Source organism: Abramis brama (assembly GCF_963993115.1).
Source record: "Abramis brama genome assembly, chromosome: 14".
NCBI lineage: Eukaryota > Metazoa > Chordata > Actinopteri > Cypriniformes > Leuciscidae > Abramis > Abramis brama.
In genome coordinates this window covers 30,708,595-30,732,576 of record NC_139976.1, presented here as the reverse complement: position 1 = coordinate 30,732,576, position 23,982 = coordinate 30,708,595, and the positions used below count along the sequence as shown (strand labels likewise).

At 38.8% G+C, this 23,982-nt stretch overlaps 2 protein-coding genes across 4 annotated transcripts in view; both read left to right on the top strand.

The window, feature by feature from the left end:
- LOC311095721 (uncharacterized protein) overlaps positions 1-23,982 on the top strand; it is a 98,956-nt gene that overhangs the window by 27,440 nt on the left and 47,534 nt on the right. For all 3 annotated transcript variants that reach the window (XR_014608893.1, XR_014608894.1, XM_084134402.1), the window contains exons 7-10: positions 788-1,054; positions 1,159-1,243; positions 3,455-3,570; positions 3,694-3,861. Coding sequence is in view for 1 of the 3 variants with exons in the window: in XM_084134402.1 (XP_083990528.1) it covers positions 788-1,054; positions 1,159-1,243; positions 3,455-3,570; positions 3,694-3,861 (636 nt within the window). In the remaining 2 variants the exon portion in view is untranslated. The remainder of the gene's footprint in view (positions 1-787; positions 1,055-1,158; positions 1,244-3,454; positions 3,571-3,693; positions 3,862-23,982) is intronic.
- Positions 9,658-17,750, top strand: LOC311096261 (SUN domain-containing protein 1-like; the record flags this gene model as incomplete). The annotated part of the gene is made up of 9 exons (XM_084135328.1): positions 9,658-10,796; positions 11,906-11,998; positions 12,227-12,297; positions 12,409-12,553; positions 14,597-14,844; positions 14,910-15,037; positions 17,256-17,371; positions 17,495-17,641; positions 17,739-17,750. The coding sequence occupies exons 1-9, from the start codon at positions 10,425-10,427 to the stop codon at positions 17,748-17,750; spliced, it is 1,332 nt and encodes a 443-aa protein (XP_083991454.1). The 5' UTR covers positions 9,658-10,424.

Genomic DNA, 23,982 nt, shown 5'->3' with positions numbered 1-23,982 from the left:
TTTTAGTATGCAAACCAAACTTTGAAAATGTGGTGACCGTTAGAATTGCCAAAACGCATACGTTTTCCGATTTTTAGTTTTTAAAAAAAGGTGTGTTAACAAGATAAGATAAGAGACAGGAAATGTGCAGAGTGGTGGGTACCCAAGACCAGGATTGAAAACCACTGCCTTCAGGACTGAATTTTGTTGATAAATATGAATATGCATGCACACACATTTTTACAGACAACAATAGCACTACAAACAGACAACAAATTTAGCCGACGTTTCATAAATCTGAACTTTTGCTCTACACCCCTTTAGGCTGTAGTTCATATGATACAGATCCTAAAGTGTCTACATTTTAATAAGGAAAGTTGGATATGAAAAAGGAGAAATTCACTTATTGATGAACAATTGCAGCTTCTTTTTCATAAAAAGTTAAGTAGAATATTTTCAAACAAAATATTTGTGTAATATTTGTTTTGTTAATATGTAGGTTTCATAAATTTGGACCGTTTTTGAGCAGTCACTAGTTAAATTCCATTGATTGAATTAATCTGGGGTTAATACTGGTAATTCTCCTATTATGTGGTCTTATAAATTTCATATAACAATATAGGCCTATACAAATAAAATGTATTGCATCACATTTGCTTTGCAGTAGTTAAAAGTATTTTGAAGTTTTTTGGGGGGTTTTTTGACAACTAAAAATGAGATGACAACTAAAGAGTCTAATATACCAAAAGGCAGATCAGTCTGAACAGTCTTAAATGGTGTCCTAACTCCTGGATCTGTTCTCTTGCAGGTGTCCGAGCAGGTGGAAAGGGAAATCAAGTCTCTGTTTTACGGCAGTGACCGAGCAGTAGAGCTGGAGCTTCCTGAATCTCTCCTGCAGTGGCTCTCTGATCACTTTGTGAGCACCACTGAACTTCAGGCTTCACTCAGCATGCTGGAGAGCAGCATTCTGGGTAACCTGTCCCTTCAGGTAGAGGAGGGCAAGTCAAGGCCTACTAAAGAGACAATCACTCAGACTGTACTACAAGCCACAGGGGAGGCAGGCCTCTCTGAGGAAGTAAGCTTTTGAGAACTCGTCTTTGAGAATGCTAATTAATAAGTAACCCAATTATTGTCAGATATGTAATGCTGCTTTTGTGTTTTGTTGATCTTTCTCCTCAGCATGTACAGTTGATTGTCAACAATGCAGTGAAGCTCTACTCTGAAGACCGCACTGGTCTGGTGGACTATGCATTGGAATCTGGAGGTATTGTAATGATGTTAACTATGGATGGATTTCAAATTGTTTTTAAAAGTTTTTCGCGTATTGTAGAACTGTACAACATGGAATTAGAGATTGGGAAACCTACCTATTATGTAATCGGCGCGGGCCAATGGTAGTACAAAGGTGTTTATTAGTCGAAGTGAATTTTTCTGGAAAGTTTGCTTTGGCAAGCTGCTTTGAACTCCCAAAACTAACTCCAAATGAAGTTCGTTTTGCCCTGATTTTGTTCGAAATGGCATATCAGTTCGATCTACAAGTCCTTCAGACTGACGGCTCCATTGCAGCTTTCATTGGCCAAGGACGACCCAAGAGGACATTGACAAGTATTGGTTGCTTCAGTCGCAGTTCGTTTTCTTCAGCGTCATGTTTAGTGGCTTGAAAATGTAAAGTCGATGTTCCCACAATAACAGATCAGTGTGAAATTCATTCTAGAACGTTGTGCAAGTTTATTTAAACTGGTGCATACTTTTGAAAATCCAGTTTAGTTCAGTAGTTCTCAAACATTTTTTGGTCGCGCCCCCCCTTAAAGAAATCTCGCCCCAACCACACACACCTCTGACTACCAAATAATTTCACAAAAAATGATAAAAACTGAAAGATTTTTTAAATTGAAAAACGTGCAGTGAAAAACACCTTCAATAGTTTCACTTTGTAATGTCACTGAATCATGTAACAGTAAGAGAATGATAGATCAGAACTTAACATTTAAAGGGGACCTATTATGCCCCTTTTCACAAGATGTAAAATAAGTCTCTGATGTCCCCAGAGTGTGTATGTTCACGGCACAGGGGGCGGAGCCTAAGCAGCCGCGATCAGAGCCAGAACAGGGAAGATGATGATAATAAAACAGACAGTCACAGTAATGGTGTTCATTTCGACCATAAAAATGCCTACAGAGTCAGAGAATATATGCTGTATGGAGTTGGAACAGGTATAGTTTAGTTTAATTACGATTATAACCTATTTGGCATTGCTTGTATACACTATTAATGCAAGCCTGCTGTAGGACTTGGTCTGACGATCTGAATTGTCTGAATGATGACACAAAATATACTGATGAGTTTAATAAAGTTTACTGTATGTCACACAAAAGATGAAGCATCAGTTTTTCTTCAGAAAATCACTGTTAGAGCTGAGTAAACAGTATACGAAGTGCATAAGTAACTTGCATACTTACAAATTTCTGTAGAGTTGAGGGAGCATTTTCTTTGAAAACAAAATGAATCCACCTTGTCTTCAGTGGCTGGCAGATTTCAAGAGTAAATAGAGAGAGCTATGTGAATGAATACATCCAGCTACAACACCTTCAACACTTGGGAGATGCTTCGACGCTTCTCGTGAGTGCATTGCTGCAGCAATGGCTGATGTGTACAACTCGCAGTGAACTCGATCAGGGCAGGTCTAAGTTATAACGGCAGTGTCAGTCAACACTCGTGGGCGTTGATGTCACTAAAGCCACATTCTGAAAACAGGTCGTTTGGAGAGACTGCTTATGATTTATGGGAATTAAAAAAAAGGAGTGAGTGGATTTTTATCACTGTAGGGTGGTTGTGTACACACACTGCCAACACACATTTATGTCCAAACACCATACAAAAGTGAATTTTGCATAATAGGTCCCCTTTAAATATTAAGTGATGCTTTGGATGAACAATATATAAAAGAGCCAATATATAACAGTTTTTCTTCTCACCGGAACACACACACAGCAGCGGAGTGGCGCATTCACAATAGCAGCTTGTGATTCGGTCCTCTGAAGAGGTGCTTTTTTATGGCAAACAACTTCTATGTTGGGCTTGTTCCAAAAGTAACAAGTCAACGGTCTGAACAACGATTCGGTGTGATTGCTGTTCGATGCCGCTTTATAAATGCAGAACGTTAACCACTATTCACTCTGTTGCAATGGCTGTTTTTCTTTTTTCTGCTGATCTCCCAATGATTTAGTTGATCCTGATAAGTGCTCATTGTCACAGCTGTGAACACAACTTTTCTTATTCCATGAGGGGGTTTGGCGTCACAACGACTTTGTTTCCAGGCGGATGCGCGATACACGTCTCCTTGAAATCCTGTAGAATTCAACCAATCACATGACGACTTCGAATCTCGTGTTTATTTCCACAGACTGTTGGGCGAACGTCTAATGCATGATACTAGCCAAAATATGACAAGATCTGCATTTCTTTGTGTCTGTAGGAGGCAGCATCATAAGCACTCGTTGCTCAGAGTCCTTCAACACCAAAACGGCACTGACGAGTCTGTTTGGCCTCCCGCTGTGGTACTTCTCTCAGTCACCACGTGTAGTCATACAGGTCTGACACCTTTGAGAATTCTCATTTCATGTGTATTCATTTGTAAATTCAAGCTTTGATTTCCAATGGTCTCTTTCTCTTCTGTCTTTATCACTGTTTCTCTTCATCCATTTGTCCCTACAGCCAGACGTGCATCCTGGGAACTGCTGGGCATTTAAAGGTTCATATGGTTATCTGGTGATCGGCTTGTCCATGAAGATTGTGCCTACAGCCTTTTCTCTGGATCATACGCCCAAATCCCTGTCGCCCACCGGCAACATTAGCAGTGCCCCACGAGACTTCAATGTATATGTAAGTACACATGGAATTCAAATAATATCAGGGTTTCTACTTCTCTCCAATGAATTATATTAATGAATAAGATTTGTTTTTACTTGTGCTGTGGTAGATTGCAAATTGAAGTCCATTACTGAATACAAATTACATTACCTAAAATGTGTCATGTAGTAATTACATCACTAACTACAATTTTTATAGTGTAATCTGACTACTTTGATTTACTTTTGACCTGACTTGTTTATAACACTGATTTGAATGTGTTTTTTCACTAACTAAAAAAAAAGATTAATATTTTATGCTGTGCTCTCAATTTACCATGAATTTATAGTCGCCTAGCCTGACTAGTGGCTGATCTAGATTAAACTATATAAAAATTAGGAAGAATCAATGATTACGTTAAGTAATGAATTCAATAAAAAAAGTTACTATTCTTACATAATTACAAGTATTTAAATTTTGGAATCTGATTATGTAATTCACTGGAAATAAATATACACTCATGCACTGGAAAAAAGAGGAATAGTCACTCTTAAGAAACAAATAATGTGCCATAGCGCTACAGTTAATATACGATTGCATGCTGGTACATGTACCGTTAGGCCTCAAGGTCAGACTCAGCACTTGCACTCGTCTCATTCTGATGCATCACACTGTTTCCAATTTTGTCAGTCATCAGGGTTATGCTTTTTTCATTATTATTATTATTATTATTATCTGTTAGAATTCACCACAAAATTCTACGAACAAAACAGTGAAGAATGTCTTTTAGACTAAATGTAAGTTTTGTTAAGTTCTTCAACTTTGTGCTTTTTGTTTTCATTTGTTTTTTGCCAGCTGCTATGTGCCCTATTTATAAATGGCTAGAGAAATATAACTATTTATTTTTTTGTATTTAAGTTGATATAGTGAGTTTGGATTTTCATGATCTTTATGCAAAGGATTTTGTAATTGCCATGTGATCTTTATAGGTTGGCTTTTCAAATAAAATTCTATTTTTTATTATTTTAAAAAGGATTGGGTGCGTTTATGTGGCAAACTTCACTGCCGTCTGATAAACAAAAGAAAGAATTAGTTATGATTAATTGTCTAGCATCTGTATTATTTAACCAATCTTTAGTTTAAAAAGGTCAAGTGCTCTAAACAGTAGACATGCATTAAGAGTTATGCACTAGACTGAGACTTTCTAATATGATGTTCCACGTCATAAATGAAACATTAAAATCATCCTTCAACTCCCTTCATCCTCCACTAAATTTATTCCCAAAATGCTGGCAAAAAATTATAATTATTAATGTAATTTGTTAGTTAACCCTATAAAGTCTATTGCATCATATTTGATATCAGAATATCTGAAGGCCTCTGAATCGTCAGCATGATCAACTGCTGAAAAACTTGTTGAATACAATCTACTAAATGCCTTCTGTTGTCTTTATTTTTTTATAAGCAAGTAAAAGGCCTTTTAGAATAATTATAAAGATGTCCATCTTTATGTTGTGGCTTTTTGTAGTGAAATCTTTTTTTTTTTTTTTTTTACTGACTTTTATAAAGTAAATATAAGAATACATTTGATATTATTTCAAGATGGAGATTAACTGGATTGAAGCAACTATGGTTTACTTGATTAACAAATAATTATAATTTTTTTCAAATTAGTTCAATTTGATTCACTTCATATTACACGTGTTTTATGTTTTCATAGTCAGGAGGAGTCATGGATCTTTAAACTTTTAGTTTGCAAACTTTTTTATTTACACAGGTTAAAGGTGAGGAGGGATGATGATCTGCATTAGGAGGAGTTGTAGTTGCGGTTGTGCTTGTTGATCCACAAGTGCTTCAGTCTCGGATCGTTCGTGTAGCGCTCAAGCAGCAACTCTTTTTCTCTTCGCTCCTTCTCTTTGATTATTTTCTTCTCCTCCTGTTTCTTGGCCCAGGTGAACAGAAAAAGTGGCACTTTCCTTTTGCACATTTTCTGGACGGTCGCCTTGTGCTGGGTCTCAGTCTTGGGGCCGTCAGGAGAGGCTACACAGAAGAGCCTCATCATGTGCTCATCGATCTGAGACGCCTCATCCGAATGGCCTTGCATGGCCTTGGAGTCTCCCATTTCCCTGGGGTCACCTTCCTCTTCCTCAAATCCCTGGGTCTCCTCCACTTCGCTCGCCCACGCTTCCTCCTGCACCTCGCTGTCCTTCTCCAACCAGGCAAACATCTTTCTCGCTCTCATTTCAGCCTCTGGCGTTTGGGAGCGTTCAGTCTCGAGTAAGTCACTGATGGTCTTCTCTCTGTCCTCCACATACTCGTTCTCCTCATTCTCGATGTCAACCAGCATGAGTTGTGGAAGTGGCTCAAACGGGGAAGTGAACGGCTGAGGCTTCCGGCTGGGAGGACGTCGCAGAGCAACGACTTCATCAGGTGCAGGAGTGGGGCTCGGAGGAAGTCCTTTGGGAGGACGCACTTGGGATGAAGAGCACCGGATGGAAAACAGTTCATCAGGTGCTGGAGTGGGACGTGGAGGAACCGCCAATGGATGCATCTGTGGTTTTGCAGGACGCATTTGGGATGAAGAGCACTGGATGGAAAACAGTTTATCAGGTGCTGGAGTGGGACGTGGAGGAACCGCCAATGGATGCATCTGTGGTTTTGCAGGACGCATTTGGGATGAAGAGCGTCGGATGGAAAACAGTGCATCAGGTGCTGGAGTGGGACGCGGAGGAACCGCCAATGGATGCATCTGTGGTTTCGCAGGACGCATCTGGGATGAAGAGCGTCGGAAGGAAACAACTTCCTCTGGACATGAAGGAGCCGCCGACGGTTTGGGAGGATTTACTTGAAGCGGAGAAGATGGCAGGGATAACTCATCCTCAGGTGCTGGAACTGGTTCAGGATGCACGGCTGGTTTTGTCACTGGCGGCAGGGGTTTGAGGCGAGTGCCTGGTAGAGCGAGGTGTCCGGAGACACTTGGAAGCTTTGGGAGTTCTCCCTCTATTGGCTTTAAGAAGGAAGATCTGACTGTAGAATGCAGAGGTTTGACCTCCACAAGAAGTGGCGTTGGCCCTACAATCTTCTGTTTCCTCCTTTTTCTCACCTTCCTTTTCTTTTCTCCAGCTTCTCTATATCCAGCCGCTAATTCTTGCACTGCATACTGCTGTGCTCTCTGAGGTGTCTCCCTTCTGCGCGAAAAGTGAGCAAAACACCCAAACAATTTACTAAATATACTGCTAAACAGCGCCATTATGGACACCGAATGCTAAAAGAATTCAATATCTGCAGAAAGTCTCAAGTCTTTCAATCGATTTACTCCTAACACACCAACAGTAGACCAGAGTCAGAGTTGTCGTTTAGAGTTGCCATGACGCATTCTCAATATGATGTCACCACAGTTAGAACTCTGCTGCATCTGGAGCTGCTCAGACAGTTCAAACACACACATTCACACTACTGGCATCAAATGAAATACTGACTGTTTCCCAAACACTCCTTCCCCTCACTGAATATTAAACTGAGATAGTGGAAATAAATGTTCCCTGGTTTAAGCCTTTTATATTTTAATTTTTCAATCAATTAATATTTGTACATTAAAACTGTTTATATTTAAAACATTAATCTCATAACATACTTTATGCACAGTGTTGGGTACATCTCTAAAAAAAATAATGTAATTACTAGCTACTAATTACATCTTCAACAGTGTAATTTAGCCTACTACTACTAGCGCCCACCAGTGGTGGCGCCAGGGAGGAGCCAGGTGGTGCTGTAGATCCCCCTATAATAGCCATAGCACCTGCCCAGCACCCCCAAGAAATGTCTGTAATTTTTTTATATTTATATTTTAATGTCATGTTTGAATAGTCTTTTTCATGTTGTTAAAAACAGGAATTAAATAATAATTTAAAAATCGCGAGCGGACGCGCGCTGGCGGGGGCGGGCGCGGTCGCGGTCGCCGTGAGCGCTGAGCGAGCAGGAACGAGTAACGTTAGTGAGTTGTCGTCGAAAAAGATGGAGAAAGCAAAAAAAGCTGTCGGGGACTAGAAAGAGAAAGAGGGAAAAGGAGATGGCATGTCAATTGATGCGACAGCAGCTACTGTAAATAAGTGGATGGTGAAAGGCAACAGGTAGGATTTAAAATGTGACGTCCAGGCATGTAGACTACTGGCCATCCGGGAGATTCCCGGTGGGCCGACGTGCTTTTTGGGCCGATACATCTCATACTTTTTTTTTTTTGTCTTAACGGCCCATAAAACTCGTACATCGGCGGCCCATTCGTTTTGTTTTGCTTAATTGGCGGCGCATGGGTTAGTGCCGGTGTAATGCATTGGTTAAAAAAAGTCAGCGTTCGTTTTTTTTTTCTGATACCCCATGAAACGCGTAGATCAGCGGCCCATTGGTTCTTTTCTTGATTGACACTGGGCTGGCCCAATCACATCTTTAATGTGAAGTATAGAAATATACTCTTTCAAGTATAGAAATTAGTACAAAATCAATTATGAAAGTTTCCTTTATTTTTCAGTGCATTTGTTTTACAATATATGGCTATTACTATCATGGGATTAATTAACTATTATTATGTAGTAGTGTAATGTAGACTGACACCAACTAAAAGAGGTTTGATTTTTTCTTTGTTTAATTTGCACACTGAATATGGGTTGGAGCTTTTAATTTTTAACTCTCAAAGTGCACCAGATTGATGATTGCCAAAAATGTTGCTGCATACCCCTCTGACACTTGGTAGTTGCGTCCCTGTCTATAGCCCTTGAATACTTTTACATATATATACAGTATATATATACTTATAGTCGCAGAACGAGTATAGTTAATGTGGGCATGTACGCATGTGTATACTTTCATGATGGCGTTTCATTATGGTGGTCCGATGCGACCTCCATAATGAAACGCCCCAAAATTCAAAGCACCTTCTCTTGAGTGTTGAGCATCCCCATAGCACCTGCAACAGAAAATCTCTGGAGCCGCCACTGGCGCCCACAAATGAGTTTTTGTCTTATATTTATTATATCATATTATGTTGTTATCATAGGCCTACAATATCACATCAGCAAGAGTTCCGTTTTACCGTGCACAATTGCAAATGTGATATTTATTTTATATAACAGTTAAATTAACAATAAATTAACATTGTGAGATACATTTATAAACAATATGGTCAATATTGTTTGTTTTCCCTTTATTTCGCAGAGGAGAATTTCAAAATGAAGCCATAGCAGTCTCAATGCAACAGACAGCGATGATTTTTTGAATGGAATCCGCGTTTTGAACGAATCAATTTAATTCAATGAACAATCACTTGCTTCTTTCCCGAATGAATCAGTCGTTTGAACAAATCGGTTGAATGAATGACTCCCTCAACTCACTTATTACGACAGTGACTTGCTGCCACATACTGGCAGTTTTAGTTTCACATTTAAAGTACCCTTTAATTAGAACGTTAAATTAGAAATTAGTTCATATTTAACAATCTCATAGCTTTATTTATGCAATTGTAAATGCAATGTAAATATATTAATGCCAGATCTGATGCCACTTCTGTCTCACCTCTGCAAAGATGGATTTTGATTTATTGATTTAATTTGACTGGTAACCGTGGTATTGTGTAATTATTCTAATAGAATTTAATTTTAATGTTAGAATTTGACATAAAAGGTGATGCATACATCTACAAATGTCCATATATAGGTGAAAATGCCCCTGGAAATCAATTTAAGATGGCGAATATTACCCCTTAATAAAAAATGTTAACTTCTGTCACTGCTGTGAACTGACCACTGCATAGAATATGAGAAATATGAATATCTTCGTCAGTCAGCTGTCAACAACAGGCCTAAACCAGCCATGGCACCAAGCACAGAAACACAATCAGTCAAATATTATCTAATCATTATCAACAAAACTGAAAGTATGGAGACATATTTTTTCAATATTGCACACCCCTAATGCATGGTATTCATTTTGATTTCTTCGGGTCTTAAAAAAGTCTTAAAAGCCTTAAATTTGACTTTAAAAAGTGTGCAGAAACCCTGTGATATGTGCCCAATTTATTAATAGCTAGAGAAATATCACTATTTATTTTTTGTATTTAAGTTGATAAGGTCAGTTTGGATTTTCATGAACTTTATGCAAAGGATTACTTCGCAGCATAGTAATATGCTAAAGCCCGCCCGCGTTTGAGATGTGATTGGTTACAACATGTTTTTGAAGTTGAGAGCGTGCAATTTCAAACCGTGTTTTTGAGACTGTCTTTGGTAAACTGCAGTTTTAAGGAGAAAATACTCAGCAATGGTGTTGGCTGATGAATTTGCACATGGTTTGTCTTAAAGCATATTTAAAAAACCACCACATAGGCATATAATCAACATTAAACACATGATATCCACCACAGGGGCTCTTGAACATTTAATGACACGTTAAAAAAAATATAAATTAGAATATCAAAAGTGTAAAAGTTGAGCCAGGGGGTCTTCTCGCCTCAGGTAGGGGTCCATCTCATCACAGTAGTACGGCAATATGACCAGTTTTAGTAATTTTGTTGGCAAGTAAATGAGCAAATATTTTATTTATTTCATTTAATGTTCTGGTTGATGCTAAACGTAGATCTAAATATGTTACCATGTAAAAGTATAAGCACATTGTTCTTAAGCTGGGCATCTTACCCTATCATGTCTCGCTCCTCCCTTAGGCCATCTGTGCTGTCAGTGGAGGCAGAGAGGATGATGCATTTGGAGGAGAGCTTGTCTCAGCTGTGGGATCGAGTGGCAGGGGGTTTGCTCAGGCAGGAAGAGCAGCACACTGAAGTGCTCAGTCTCTATAACACGCTGCGGTCAGAGCTTCACAGACACACAGACAGAGAGAGCCTGGGCCAGTGGATAGGAGACCTGCTGGAGGAGAGATTCAGCCTGCTGAAGGGAGAAGTGCAGAAAGAGGCCAAGAACACGCAACAGGTGACATCATGCTTAATCCCATAAGGCCTATTGCCTCATGTTTATACACATTTCTAAGATCTCTAAATTATCAGCATGATCAAAACGTTGATGAAAAACCCGTTAAAACCTTTCATCTGATTAATAGTTCATACTTTTTTTAGCCAGCAAAAGGCCTTATTATAATTGTAAAAAATGTCCTCCACTTTTCTTTTTGTGGTGAAATCTTTACAGATATTTAAGTAGATGTAAGAAGAACTTTTATATTGTTAGATATATTTCAAGATGAGCACTTATTGGAGTGAAGCAACTAAGGTTTGCTTTTAATACATCATTTTTAGAAAAATCATGTTCAAATGATACATCAGGCTTATGATTATGATCTCTCAATCATCATTGCATTACATTGCATCTGTAGTTTGTATCGAGGGTAACAACGTGTTTTGATCACAACTAAGCATTTAAATATCATAAGACATAGTATTGGGAGATATAGTGTCAACTGATATTTTAATGCATGTAGTCTGCTATACTGTTAGTCACAGAAGCCATTAGAATACACTTTTGTTCACATTGAGTTGGGTCTATGACAAAGATCGTTTCAGTAACTCAATTAGTATTTTTAATATTAAAATGCTGTAATATTTATGAATTTGATTATGTACTTATCCACTTCGTTGCGAGTGCCGTGTGCGTGCATAGAGCCTGCCCACACACTCTTCTGATTGGCTTTTTTTTTTTTTTTCTCTCGTAGTTGCAGAGAAATCACTTGTCACTGGAATCTTATCAAATTGCATCTGGTTGGGACATGGTATAAGACTTCAAGAACTTACTTATTTTTTTCTACCCCAAAACTTGTGAACTGTTTATGAAGTTCACGATAAAAGAGTAACTTGGGTGAGCTAAACTCACTCCCAGCTGTGTAGAGCACAGAGACGACTAGAGATTAACATCCTGACATAACTTTTACATTGTTCTTAGTTTAACACCATTCTTAACATGTTTATTTTCAGTTATATGTTATGTAATGCCTTTTTTTGTGATTAAATTCAGTTAATTGAAAAATGCTTAAGTCCTTGTTTAGCATATTAATTAGTTCCTGATTTGATGTGTTTTGCTTCTGTCTGCAGCGTCAGGAAAAGCATGCAGAAGAGCAACAGTCAGAGAATACTCGACTCGCCGAAGCTGAGGCTCTGCTCCAGACATTGGCACGCAAAACTGAGGTGTGACATTCAAATTGTACCAGGAACACACAAGGTGGTTTATATCAGCATGCTGCAGGATTTAGTTTTGGTTGTGGAAGGCTCTAAACCACTGGCCCAAAGTTACTCTGAACTTTCACATCACAGTACCCATGCTTTTTGAGTATGATATAATGACCTCTGATTCCATAAGCAACATTCAACAGATTCAGCAGAACTGGTGATTTCAATTTAATGTGTTCAATTTAGGAGCTGCAGAGAAAACAAGAGCCCGCATTGCAAAAGATTCCTGAGGCTGAGGCGCCCACCCCTGATCCCAGGTTATGATCTTTAAATGGTCAACAGTGATGTCTTTCAAACATTAAACCAGATTGAAGTAATATTCCAGGTACTTCATGTAAATGGATGTTGTAATGTCTGTTTCTCTTCAGCGAGGAGGATGAAAGCGGCTCCAGTGAGGCTTTGCTGGCAGAGGTGAGGAGGCTAGAGGAGGCTTTGGAGCGCATCAGAGATGATGTGCAGGGGCTGGTGGGATGCAGAGACAAATGTGAGCAGCTGGCCTCCTTTTCAAGCTCAGTAAGTGCTCCATGCCATCTGTTATCTATAAGTGTTTGCAGTACCTAGTTTTTATACCTGACATTAACACTTATTGTTTAGCGCTTATAATGCAAGAAATGTTAAACTTTTCTAAAAACCACCTAGTTTTTAGTATGCAAACCAAACTTTGAAAATGTGGTGACCGTTAGAATTGCCAAAACGCATACGTTTTCCGATTTTTAGTTTTTAAAAAAAGGTGTGTTAACGCCCCCTTCAGATAAGAGACAGGAAATGTGCAGAGTGGTGGGTCCCCAAGACCAGGATTGAAAACCACTGCCTTCAGGACTGAATTTTGTTGATAAATATGAATATGCATGCACACACATTTTTACAGACAACAATAGCACTACAAACAGACAACAAATTTAGCCGACGTTTCATAAATCTGAACTTTTGCTCTACACCCCTTTAGGCTGTAGTTCATATGATACAGATCCTAAAGTGTCTACATTTGAATAAGGAAAGTAGGTCTGAAAAAGGAGAAATTCACTTATTGATGAACAATTGCAGCTTCTTTTTCATAAAAAGTTAACCCTCTACTGCACGCATTATTATGCAATCATGGAAAAAAATGTTACAGTGTTTTTTTATATATAAAATAGACTCAAATTAACTTTTTTTTTTCTTTTCTTTTTATTTTCGGGGGGTACTTTTGGGTGCGTTGCCATATGGCAACATTGTGCGACAATGGAACAGCCTGATGTGTTTTCTCCCAAAATGACATGAAATTCATAGATGATTACAGTCTTTTAGAAATTAAATTGTTTTTATTATTTAAAATGTTTTCAAGAGCTTTGTGTACAAAATATGAAACTAATTTTCAAAGTATTATTTCAACAACATTTACAAAACATCTGACGCAAACTCATAAGAACTGTTCAAGTGAAACTACTCAATGTGAAACGATTATTTCAACAACATTTAGTCTACTACATATTGAGTCTACTAGGCCTAATTCTGCCTGCCTCTCATACTCCTCATCACTGATCCCTAGCTCATCCTCACTTTCATGAGATGGTATAACCACTTGTACCCTGTACATTTCAGCCCTCCTCTCAGCCTTGCCATAGAACACTGACGGCTTTAGTTTCTAAACAAAATAAGTAATAAAATTTTACTTTTATACTTTACTTTTACTTTACTTTATAAATAAATACAAATATATATAAATATATGAGTAGAATACAACCATCCAACTATATCAGTGCATCCATACATTGTCATTCATACAAAGCTACTCTGCATTAGCATGGGCAAAATATTGTTCCATTACCGCACAATGTTGCCATATGGCAACATACCTATTTTATTGAATAAAAAGGTAATAGTAGTATCAAAACAATGTGACAATGATTGAAAAAAGATTAAAACTTATCCCAGATGCTTGATGTAATTTTAAATTCTGAAGAAATATGAAAAATTGAGGAAAATCTTCACATATTCACGAGCACTTCTTCAGCAACTGGAGTCATCAAAAGTGTGTGAAAAGAATGACAGTGCAAGGGTGTGTAGTGTCATGTAATGTCATCAAAGCATATCATTGGTTACCACCAGGTTCTACCATGAATTTAAGACCATTCAGAGCTCATGTTTATTTTCAAATTTAAAGAAATGTCCAAAGAAAGGGTATGTTGCCATATGGCAACACTGTGCAGTAGAGGGTTAAGTAGAATATTTTCAAACAAAATATTTGTGTAATATTTGTTTTGTTAATATGTAGGTTTCATAAATTTGGACCGTTTTTGAGCAGTCACTAGTTAAATTCCATTGATTGAATTAATCTGGGGTTAATACTGGTAATTCTCCTATTATGTGGTCTTATAAATTTCATATAACAATATATACAAATAAAATGTATTGCATCACATTTGCTTTGCAGTAGTTAAAAGTATTTTGAATTTTTTTGGGGGGTTTTTGACAACTAAAAATGAGATGACAACTAAAGAGTCTAATATACCAAAAGGCAGATCAGTCTGAACAGTCTTAAATGGTGTCCTAACTCCTGGATCTGTTCTCTTGCAGGTGTCCGAGCAGGTGGAAAGGGAAATCAAGTCTCTGTTTTACGGCAGTGACCGAGCAGTAGAGCTGGAGCTTCCTGAATCTCTCCTGCAGTGGCTCTCTGATCACTTTGTGAGCACCACTGAACTTCAGGCTTCACTCAGCATGCTGGAGAGCAGCATTCTGGGTAACCTGTCCCTTCAGGTAGAGGAGGGCAAGTCAAGGCCTACTAAAGAGACAATCACTCAGACTGTACTACAAGCCACAGGGGAGTAAGTTAGCTTTTGAGAACTCGTCTTTGAGAATGCTAATTAATAAGTAACCCAATTATTGTCAGATATGTAATGCTGCTTTTGTGTTTTGTTGATCTTTCTCCTCAGCATGTACAGTTGATTGTCAACAATGCAATGAAGCTCTACTCTGAAGACCGCACTGGTCTGGTGGACTATGCATTGGAATCTGGAGGTATTGTAATGATGTTAACTATGGATGGATTTCAAATTGTTTTTAAAAGTTTTTCGCGTATTGTAGAACTGTACAACATGGAATTAGAGATTGGGAAACCTACCTATTATGTAATCGGCGCGGGCCAATGGTAGTACAAAGGTGTTTATTAGTTGAAGTGAATTTTTCTGGAAAGTTTGCTTTGGCAAGCTGCTTTGAACTCCCAAAACTAACTCCAAATGAAGTTCGTTTTGCCCTGATTTTGTTCGAAATGGCATATCAGTTCGATCTACAAGTCCTTCAGACTGACGGCTCCATTGCAGCTTTCATTGGCCAAGGACGACCCAAGAGGACATTGACAAGTATTGGTTGCTTCAGTCGCAGTTCGTTTTCTTCAGCGTCATGTTTAGTGGCTTGAAAATGTAAAGTCGATGTTCCCACAATAACAGATCAGTGTGAAATTCATTCTAGAACGTTGTGCAAGTTTATTTAAACTGGTGCATACTTTTGAAAATCCAGTTTAGTTCAGTAGTTCTCAAACATTTTTTGGTCGCGCCCCCCCTTAAAGAAATCTCGCCCCAACCACACACACCTCTGACTACCAAATAATTTCACAAAAAATGATAAAAACTGAAAGATTTTTTAAATTGAAAAACGTGCAGTGAAAAACACCTTCAATAGTTTCACTTTGTAATGTCACTGAATCATGTAACAGTAAGAGAATGGTAGATCAGAACTTAACATTTAAAGGGGACCTATTATGCCCCTTTTCACAAGATGTAAAATAAGTCTCTGATGTCCCCAGAGTGTGTATGTTCACGGCACAGGGGGCGGAGCCTAAGCAGCCGCGATCAGAGCCAGAACAGGGAAGATGATAATAATAAAACAGACAGTCACAGTAATGGTGTTCATTTCGACCATACAAATGCCTACAGAGTCTGAGAGATTATATGCTGTATGGAGTTGGAACAGGTATAGTTTAGTTTAATTACGATTATAACCTATTTGGCATTGCTTGTATACACTATTAATGCAAGCCTGCTGTAGGACTTGGTCTGACGATCTGAATTGTCTGAATGATGACACAAAATATACTGATGAGTTTAATAAAGTTTACTGTATGTCACACAAAAGATGAAGCATCAGTTTTTCTTCAGAAAATCACTGTTAGAGCTGAGTAAACAGTATACGAAGTGCATAAGTAACTTACATACTTACAAATTTCTGTAGAGTTGAGGGAGCATTTTCTTTGAAAACAAAATGAATCCACCTTGTCTTCAGTGGCTGGCAGATTTCAAGAGTAAATAGAGAGAGCTATGTGAATGAATACATCCAGCTACAACACCTTCAACACTTGGGAGATGCTTCGACGCTTCTCGTGAGTGCATTGCTGCAGCAATGGCTGATGTGTACAACTCGCAGTGAACTCGATCAGGGCAGGTCTAAGTTATAACGGCAGTGTCAGTCAACACTCGTGGGCGGGGCCTGTGGCTTTAGTGATGTCACTAAAGCCACATTCTGAAAACAGGTCGTTTGGAGAGACTGCTTATGATTTATGGGGATTAAAAAAAAGGAGTGAGTGGATTTTGATCACTGTAGGGTGGTTGTGTACACACACTGCCAACACACATTTATGTCCAAACACCATACAAAAGTGAATTTTGCATAATAGGTCCCCTTTAAATATTTAGTGATGCTTTGGATGAACAATATATAAAAAAGCCAATATATAACAGTTTTTCTTCTCACCGGAACACACACACGGCAGCGGAGTGGCGCATTCACAATAGCAGCTTGTGATTCGGTCCTCTGAAGAGGTGCTTTTTTGTGGCAAACAACTTCTATGTTCCAAAAGTAACAAGTCAACGGTCTGAACAACGATTCGGTGTGACTGCTGTTCGATGCCGCTTTATAAATGCAGAACGTTAACCACTATTCACTCTGTTGCAATGGCTGTTTTTCTTTTTTCTGCTGATCTCCCAATGATTTAGTTGATCCTGATAAGCGCTCATTGTCACAGCTGTGAACACAACTTTTCTTATTCCATGAGGGGGTTTGGCGTCACAACGACTTTGTTTCCAGGCGGATGCGCGATACACGTCTCCTTGAAATCCTGTAGAATTCAACCAATCACATGACGACTTCGAATCTCGTGTTTATTTCCACAGACTGTTGGGGAACGTCTAATGCATGATACTAGCCAAAATATGACAAGATCTGCATTTCTTTGTGTCTGTAGGAGGCAGCATCATAAGCACTCGTTGCTCAGAGTCCTTCAACACCAAAACGGCACTGATGAGTCTGTTTGGCCTCCCGCTGTGGTACTTCTCTCAGTCACCACGTGTAGTCATACAGGTCTGACACCTTTGAGAATTCTCATTTCATGTGTATTCATTTGTAAATTCAAGCATTGATTTCCAATGGTCTCTTTCTCTTCTGTCTTTATCACTGTTTCTCTTCATCCATTTGTCCCTACAGCCAGACGTGCATCCTGGGAACTGCTGGGCATTTAAAGGTTCATATGGTTATCTGGTGATCGGCTTGTCCATGAAGATTGTGCCTACAGCCTTTTCTCTGGATCATACGCCCAAATCCCTGTCGCCCACCGGCAACTTCAATGTATATGTAAGTACACATGGAATTCAAATAATATCAGGGTTTCTACTTCTCTCCAATGAATTATATTAATGAATAAGATTTGTTTTTACTTGTGCTGTGGTAGATTGCAAATTGAAGTCCATTACTGAATACAAATTACATTACCTAAAATGTGTCATGTAGTAATTACATCACTAACTACAATTTTTATAGTGTAATCTGACTACTTTGATTTACTTTTGACCTGACTTGTTTATAACACTGATTTGAATGTGTTTTTTCACTAACTAAAAAAAAAGATTAATATTTTATGCTGTGCTCTCAATTTACCATGAATTTATAGTCGCCTAGCCTGACTAGTGGCTGATCTAGATTAAACTATATAAAAATTAGGAAGAATCAATGATTACGTTAAGTAATGAATTCAATAAAAAAAGTTACTATTCTTACATAATTACAAGTATTTAAATTTTGGAATCTGATTATGTAATTCACTGGAAATAAATATACACTCATGCACTGGAAAAAAGAGGAATAGTCACTCTTAAGAAACAAATAATGTGCCATAGCGCTACAGTTAATATACGATTGCATGCTGGTACATGTACCGTTAGGCCTCAAGGTCAGACTCAGCACTTGCACTCGTCTCATTCTGATGCATCACACTGTTTCCAATTTTGTCAGTCATCAGGGTTATGCTTTTTTCATTATTATTATTATTATTATTATCTGTTAGAATTCACCACAAAATTCTACGAACAAAACAGTGAAGAATGTCTTTTAGACTAAATGTAAGTTTTGTTAAGTTCTTCAACTTTGTGCTTTTTGTTTTCATTTGTTTTTTGCCAGCTGATATGTGCCCTATTTATAAATGGCTAGAGAAATATAACTATTTATTTTTTTTGTATTTAAGTTGATATGGTGAGTTTGGATTTTCATGATCTTTATGCAAAGGATTTTGTAATTGCCATGTGATCTTTATAGGTTGGCTTTTCAAATAAAATTCTATTTTTTATTATTTTAAAAAGGATTGGGTGCGTTTATGTGGCAAACTTCACTGCCGTCTGATAAACAAAAGAAAGAATTAGTTATGATTAATTGTCTAGCATCTGTATTATTTAACCAATCTTTAGTTTAAAAAGGTCAAGTGCTCTAAACAGTAGACATGCATTAAGAGTTATGCACTAGACTGAGACTTTCTAATATGATGTTCCACATCATAAATGAAACATTAAAATCATCCTTCAACTCCCTTCATCCTCCATTAAATTTATTCCCAAAATGCTGGCAAAAAATTATAATTATTAATGTAATTTGTTAGTTAACCCTATAAAGTCTATTGCACCATATTTGATATCAGAATATCTGAAGGCCTCTGAATCGTCAGCATGATCAACTGCTGAAAAACTTGTTGAATACAATCTACTAAATGCCTTCTGTTGTCTTTATTTTTTATAAGCAAGTAAAAGGCCTTTTAGAATAATTATAAAGATGTCCATCTTTATGTTGTGGCTTTTTGCAGTGAAATCTTTTTTTTTTTCTTTTTTTTTTTACTGACTTTTATAAAGTAAATATAAGAATACATTTGATATTATTTCAAGATGGAGATTAACTGGATTGAAGCAACTATGGTTTACTTGATTAACAAATAATAATTATTTTTTTCAAATTAGTTCAAATTGATTCACTTCATATTACACGTGTTTTATGTTTTCATAGTCAGGAGGAGTCATGGATGTTTGCAAACTTTTTTATTTACACAGGTTAAAGGTGAGGAGGGACGATGATCTGCATTAGGAGGAGTTGTAGTTGCGGTTGTGCTTGTTGATCCACAAGTGCTTCAGTCTCGGATCGTTTGTGTAGCGCTCAAGCAGCAACTCTTTTTCTCTTCGCTCCTTCTCTTTGATTATTTTCTTCTCCTCCTGTTTCTTGGCCTTCTCCTCTGCCCAGGTGAACAGAAAAAGTGGCACTTTCCTTTTGCACTGGAAGTTCGCTTTGTGCTGGGTCTCAGTCTTGGGGCCGTCAGGAGAGGCTACACAGAAGAGCCTCATCATGTGCTTATCCATCTGAGACGCCTCATCCGAATGGCCTTGCATGGCCTTGGAGTCTCCCATTTCCCTGGGGTCACCTTCCTCTTCCTCAAATCCCTGGATCTCCTCCACTTCGCTCGCCCACGCTTCCTCCTGCACCTCGCTGTCCTTCTCCAACCAGGCAAACATCTTTCTTGCTTTCATTTCAGCCTCTGGCGTTTGGGAGCGTTCAGTCTCGAGTAAGTCACTGATGGTCTTCTCTCTGTCCTCCACATACTCGTTCTCCTCATCCTCGATGTCAACCAGCATGAGTTGTGGAAGTGGCTCAAACGGGGAAGTGAACGGCTGAGGCTTCCGGCTGGGAGGACGTCGCAGAGCAACGACTTCATCAGGTGCAGGAGTGGGGCTCGGAGGAAGTCCTTTGGGAGGACGCACTTGGGATGAAGAGCACCGGATGGAAAACAGTTCATCAGGTGCTGGAGTGGGACGTGGAAGAACCGCCAATGGAACCATCTGTGGTTTCGCAGGACGCATCTGGGATGAAGAGCGTCGGAAGGAAACAACTTCATCTGGACATGAAGGAGCCGCCGACGGTTTGGGAAGATCCACTTGAAGCGGAGAAGATGGCAGGGATAACTCATCCTCAGGTGCTGGAACTGGTTCAGGATGTACGGCTGGTTTTGTCACTGGCGGCAGGGGTTTGAGGCGAGTGCCTGGTAGAGCGAGGTGTCCGGAGACACTTGGAAGCTTTGGGAGTTCTCCCTCTATTGGCTTTAAGAAGGAAGATCTGACTGTAGAATGCAGAGGTTTGACCTCCACAAGAAGTGGCGTTGGCCCTGTAATCTTCTGTTTCCTCCTTTTTCTCACCTTCCTTTTCTTTTCTCCAGCTTCTCTATATCCAGCCGCTAATTCTTGCGCTGCATACTGCTGTGCTCTCTGAGGTGTCTCCCTTCTGCGCAAAAAGTGAGCAAAACACCCAAACAATTTACTAAATATACTGCTAAACAGCGCCATTATGGACACCGAATGCTAAAATAATTCAATATCTGCAGAAAGTCTCAAGTCTTTCGATCGATTTACTCCTAACACACCAACAGTAGACCAGAGTCAGAGTTGTCGTTTAGAGTTGCCATGACGCATTCTCAATATGATGTCACCACAGTTAGAACTCTGCTGCATCTGGAGCTGCTCAGACAGTTCAAACACACACATTCACACTACTGGCATCAAATGAAATACTGACTGTTTCCCAAACACCCCTTCCCCTCACTGAATATTAAACTGAGATAGTGGAAATAAATGTTCCCTGGTTTTAGTTTCATATTTAAAAAGAAGCCTATTATTTCATATTTTTTTCCAATCAATTAATATTACATTAAAACTGTTATATTTAAAACATTAATCTCCTAACATAATTTATGCACAGTGTTGGGTACATCTCTCTAAAAAAAGAATTTAATTACATCTTCAACAGTGTAATTTAGCCTACTACTACTAATTACTCTCTCTCTCTAAAGTATCCTGTTCCATTACTTGTTACTAATTATTTTCTAAATCCCATATCATCCTCGACCAGTTGAACAATGCAACATGAAACTGCTCTTTTAATTCTTTCAAATAAATAATATAAAATTGCAAAAAATATTTTTGAACTGACCAAAGTGTAACCCGAACAAGGTTACTGGAGTGCAACCCTCTATTCCGCCAGAGGGTGGCGCATACACCCCCAGCGAATTTTTTAATAAAAAAACAATACACCTTTCCTCCGGTGGAGACGTTGCCAGAAAGCAACAAGGACTGGTATGAAAAATATCCTCTGAAGGATAGAAATTCGAAAAAAAATGTTGTACCAAATATTGAAATATTGTGTGTCCATTAGGTTGAAAGCTGTGAGAGAGTGAGAGTTAAGGCACAGCGAGCTTCTCAAGATACCTCTGGTAAGGATGCTAATACTAATTCGAGTGTTATGCTGATTGTGCTAGCTCCATTATGGCGCGAAATACCGTTCTTTTAAAACCAATCGGAGTTGTGAAACTGATTCTTGCTGTTTGATACCATATACACACAGATTAAGATTGTTTTATGTTGTTTGAGATGCTCATAAAAGATCGCTAATCGCGCTAGCCGCGTGCTAATCGTTAACATTTAAATGTGAATTTGTTTTGGTTTGTTTTGCTAGCTCAGATAAGCTAGTCACCCCTGTAGCAGATCATTGATAGTATTCACGCCACTAAAGGTGCCTTTATACCCTGTTTTGTTGACTTAAAAGTCATTTGATTGAGGGAGTATTTATTCTCTTGTTTTCATATGTAAAAAAAAGGGTGATTTAGTTCATTTAATTGCAAATATGTTTGATATGTATATGAGGAGCAGAAGTTCATCTTAACTGTTAAAAAGAATAAATATATTAACATGTGATGTTTAAAATGTTATTAAGATGCATAAATAGATTTAAAAGGTTAAAAACATAAATATCCGGTATCGGAAATCTCATGATTTTATTTCTATACTGTGAGATGGAAGTACATGATTGATTGTTGTTCATTGGAACTGACTTTATGTGGTGTGATGTGTACCTATTCATTTACGTAATGATTAGAGTATTTATATCCTTTACAATTGGTTATATTTGATTTGACATTTGAATGGAGAAAAGTTGATTAGATTTGAACAGAATTGATGCAATAGCAACTAATGCATTCTGTACTGTATGTATAGATTGGTTTTAGAAAGGGATAGACCATCTGAATCTGACCCTGGTGGTCAGTGGCGAGCCAACCGCAGAAGTGAGCGGACCAAGAGCCTGGTGTGGCCAGCCGTGGCATCTTTGGAACCATCATCATCCTGTGCCTTCATTTGAAACACAGATAAGAACACACGTAAACCTACCCGGGTAGTGAAAAGAACATACATACTGCAACAACACACACACACCAAGAACTTTCATGGACTCTTTCTTTATTTGAAGTTATTTATTTTGGGTTTATTGTGCGCTGTGCACTCAGGAAGCCGGCTTAGGTAGGCAGGGAATGTAAATAACTGTCTTTAATTTTGTATAATACATTTCTCAAATTTACCTGTTTTGTGTTGTCTGTTCTCTGCTGACCTTTTTACTATTTCAGGCTCCGTAGTCGTACCTAGAGCTTCTGATATTAGCCAGCTTTAATTCATAGCTACTTAAATTAGTTATCGGTTACACTAACCTGAGACGCGGGTTACAAGTGGTGAGCCAGCCAGGAGTCTGGTTATGTGTTAGCAGTGAACCACATTACACGTGTGTGAAACTATTTTCAAGTGTGTAAGCTCTTTGTTATCTGTTTATAGATCACTCTTTACTAAACATGGAGTTCATAACGAGCTCAGGTATCAAAGTCCCCAATGCAGTAATGGTGAGTGGTTTGCTTGAATCACCAGAAGATGAGGAGATCATAGACTTCCTTGAGAAGTATGGCTCCATGAGACTTGTCCCAGTTACTGACATTAACTCAGAGTTTTATAAAAACCTGATTATTGAGTATCAAGATGGTGTTGCTATTGAACCCTTAGCCCCTCTTCTGCCCTACACACATGAACTTAAGGACAATCCAGATGTAAAATACTACTTTCAAGCTCTGGCAAGTGTGTACACCACTAAAATTGGCTGCAGTGTTACCAAAGCCTACCTTGATGAAATAAAGAAGTTAGCAAAACTGAGTGGACGAGGCTTCGAAGAGGTGCTGAAAGACATGATGTCAGCGATCAGTGAGACAATCGAGACTGATGGCAGTGGTGATAATGAGTTTGGAGCCAGACAGCTCATCACGCCTCTTGACACATTTGAACCCCCACACCCCCAGCTGCTCCCAGATTCTTCTCGGGAAAGGTTCATTCATAGTGGTTCATCCATGCCCACCAGCTGATGTGAAGCGAAGTCTGTCCGTTGTGGAGAGCGACCTGAATCCACCTGAAATTCAAAAGGTCATTGTTGAGCACATTGTGAGGAGAGATGAATTAAACACACATTCACACTTTTCCATCAAGCTTCGTTCATTCTCAGGCAAGCTCCCCAGACCCAATAGTGAGACAGACTACGACACATGGCGTTCACATGTTGAGTTTCTAAGGAAAGACCCCACCCTTTCTAATCTTCAGGAATCACGGAAAATCTTTGAAAGTTTGCTCTCCCCTGCAGCAGATAATGTCAAAAGACTAAGCCCTGAAGCTACTCCTGAAACCTACCTTCAACTGCTGGACGCAGCCTTTGGAACTGTTGAGGACGGCGAGGAGCTTTTCGCCCAGTTTATGAATACTCTTCAGGATCCTGGTGAAAAGGCCTCTACTTACCAATGCCGCCTTCAA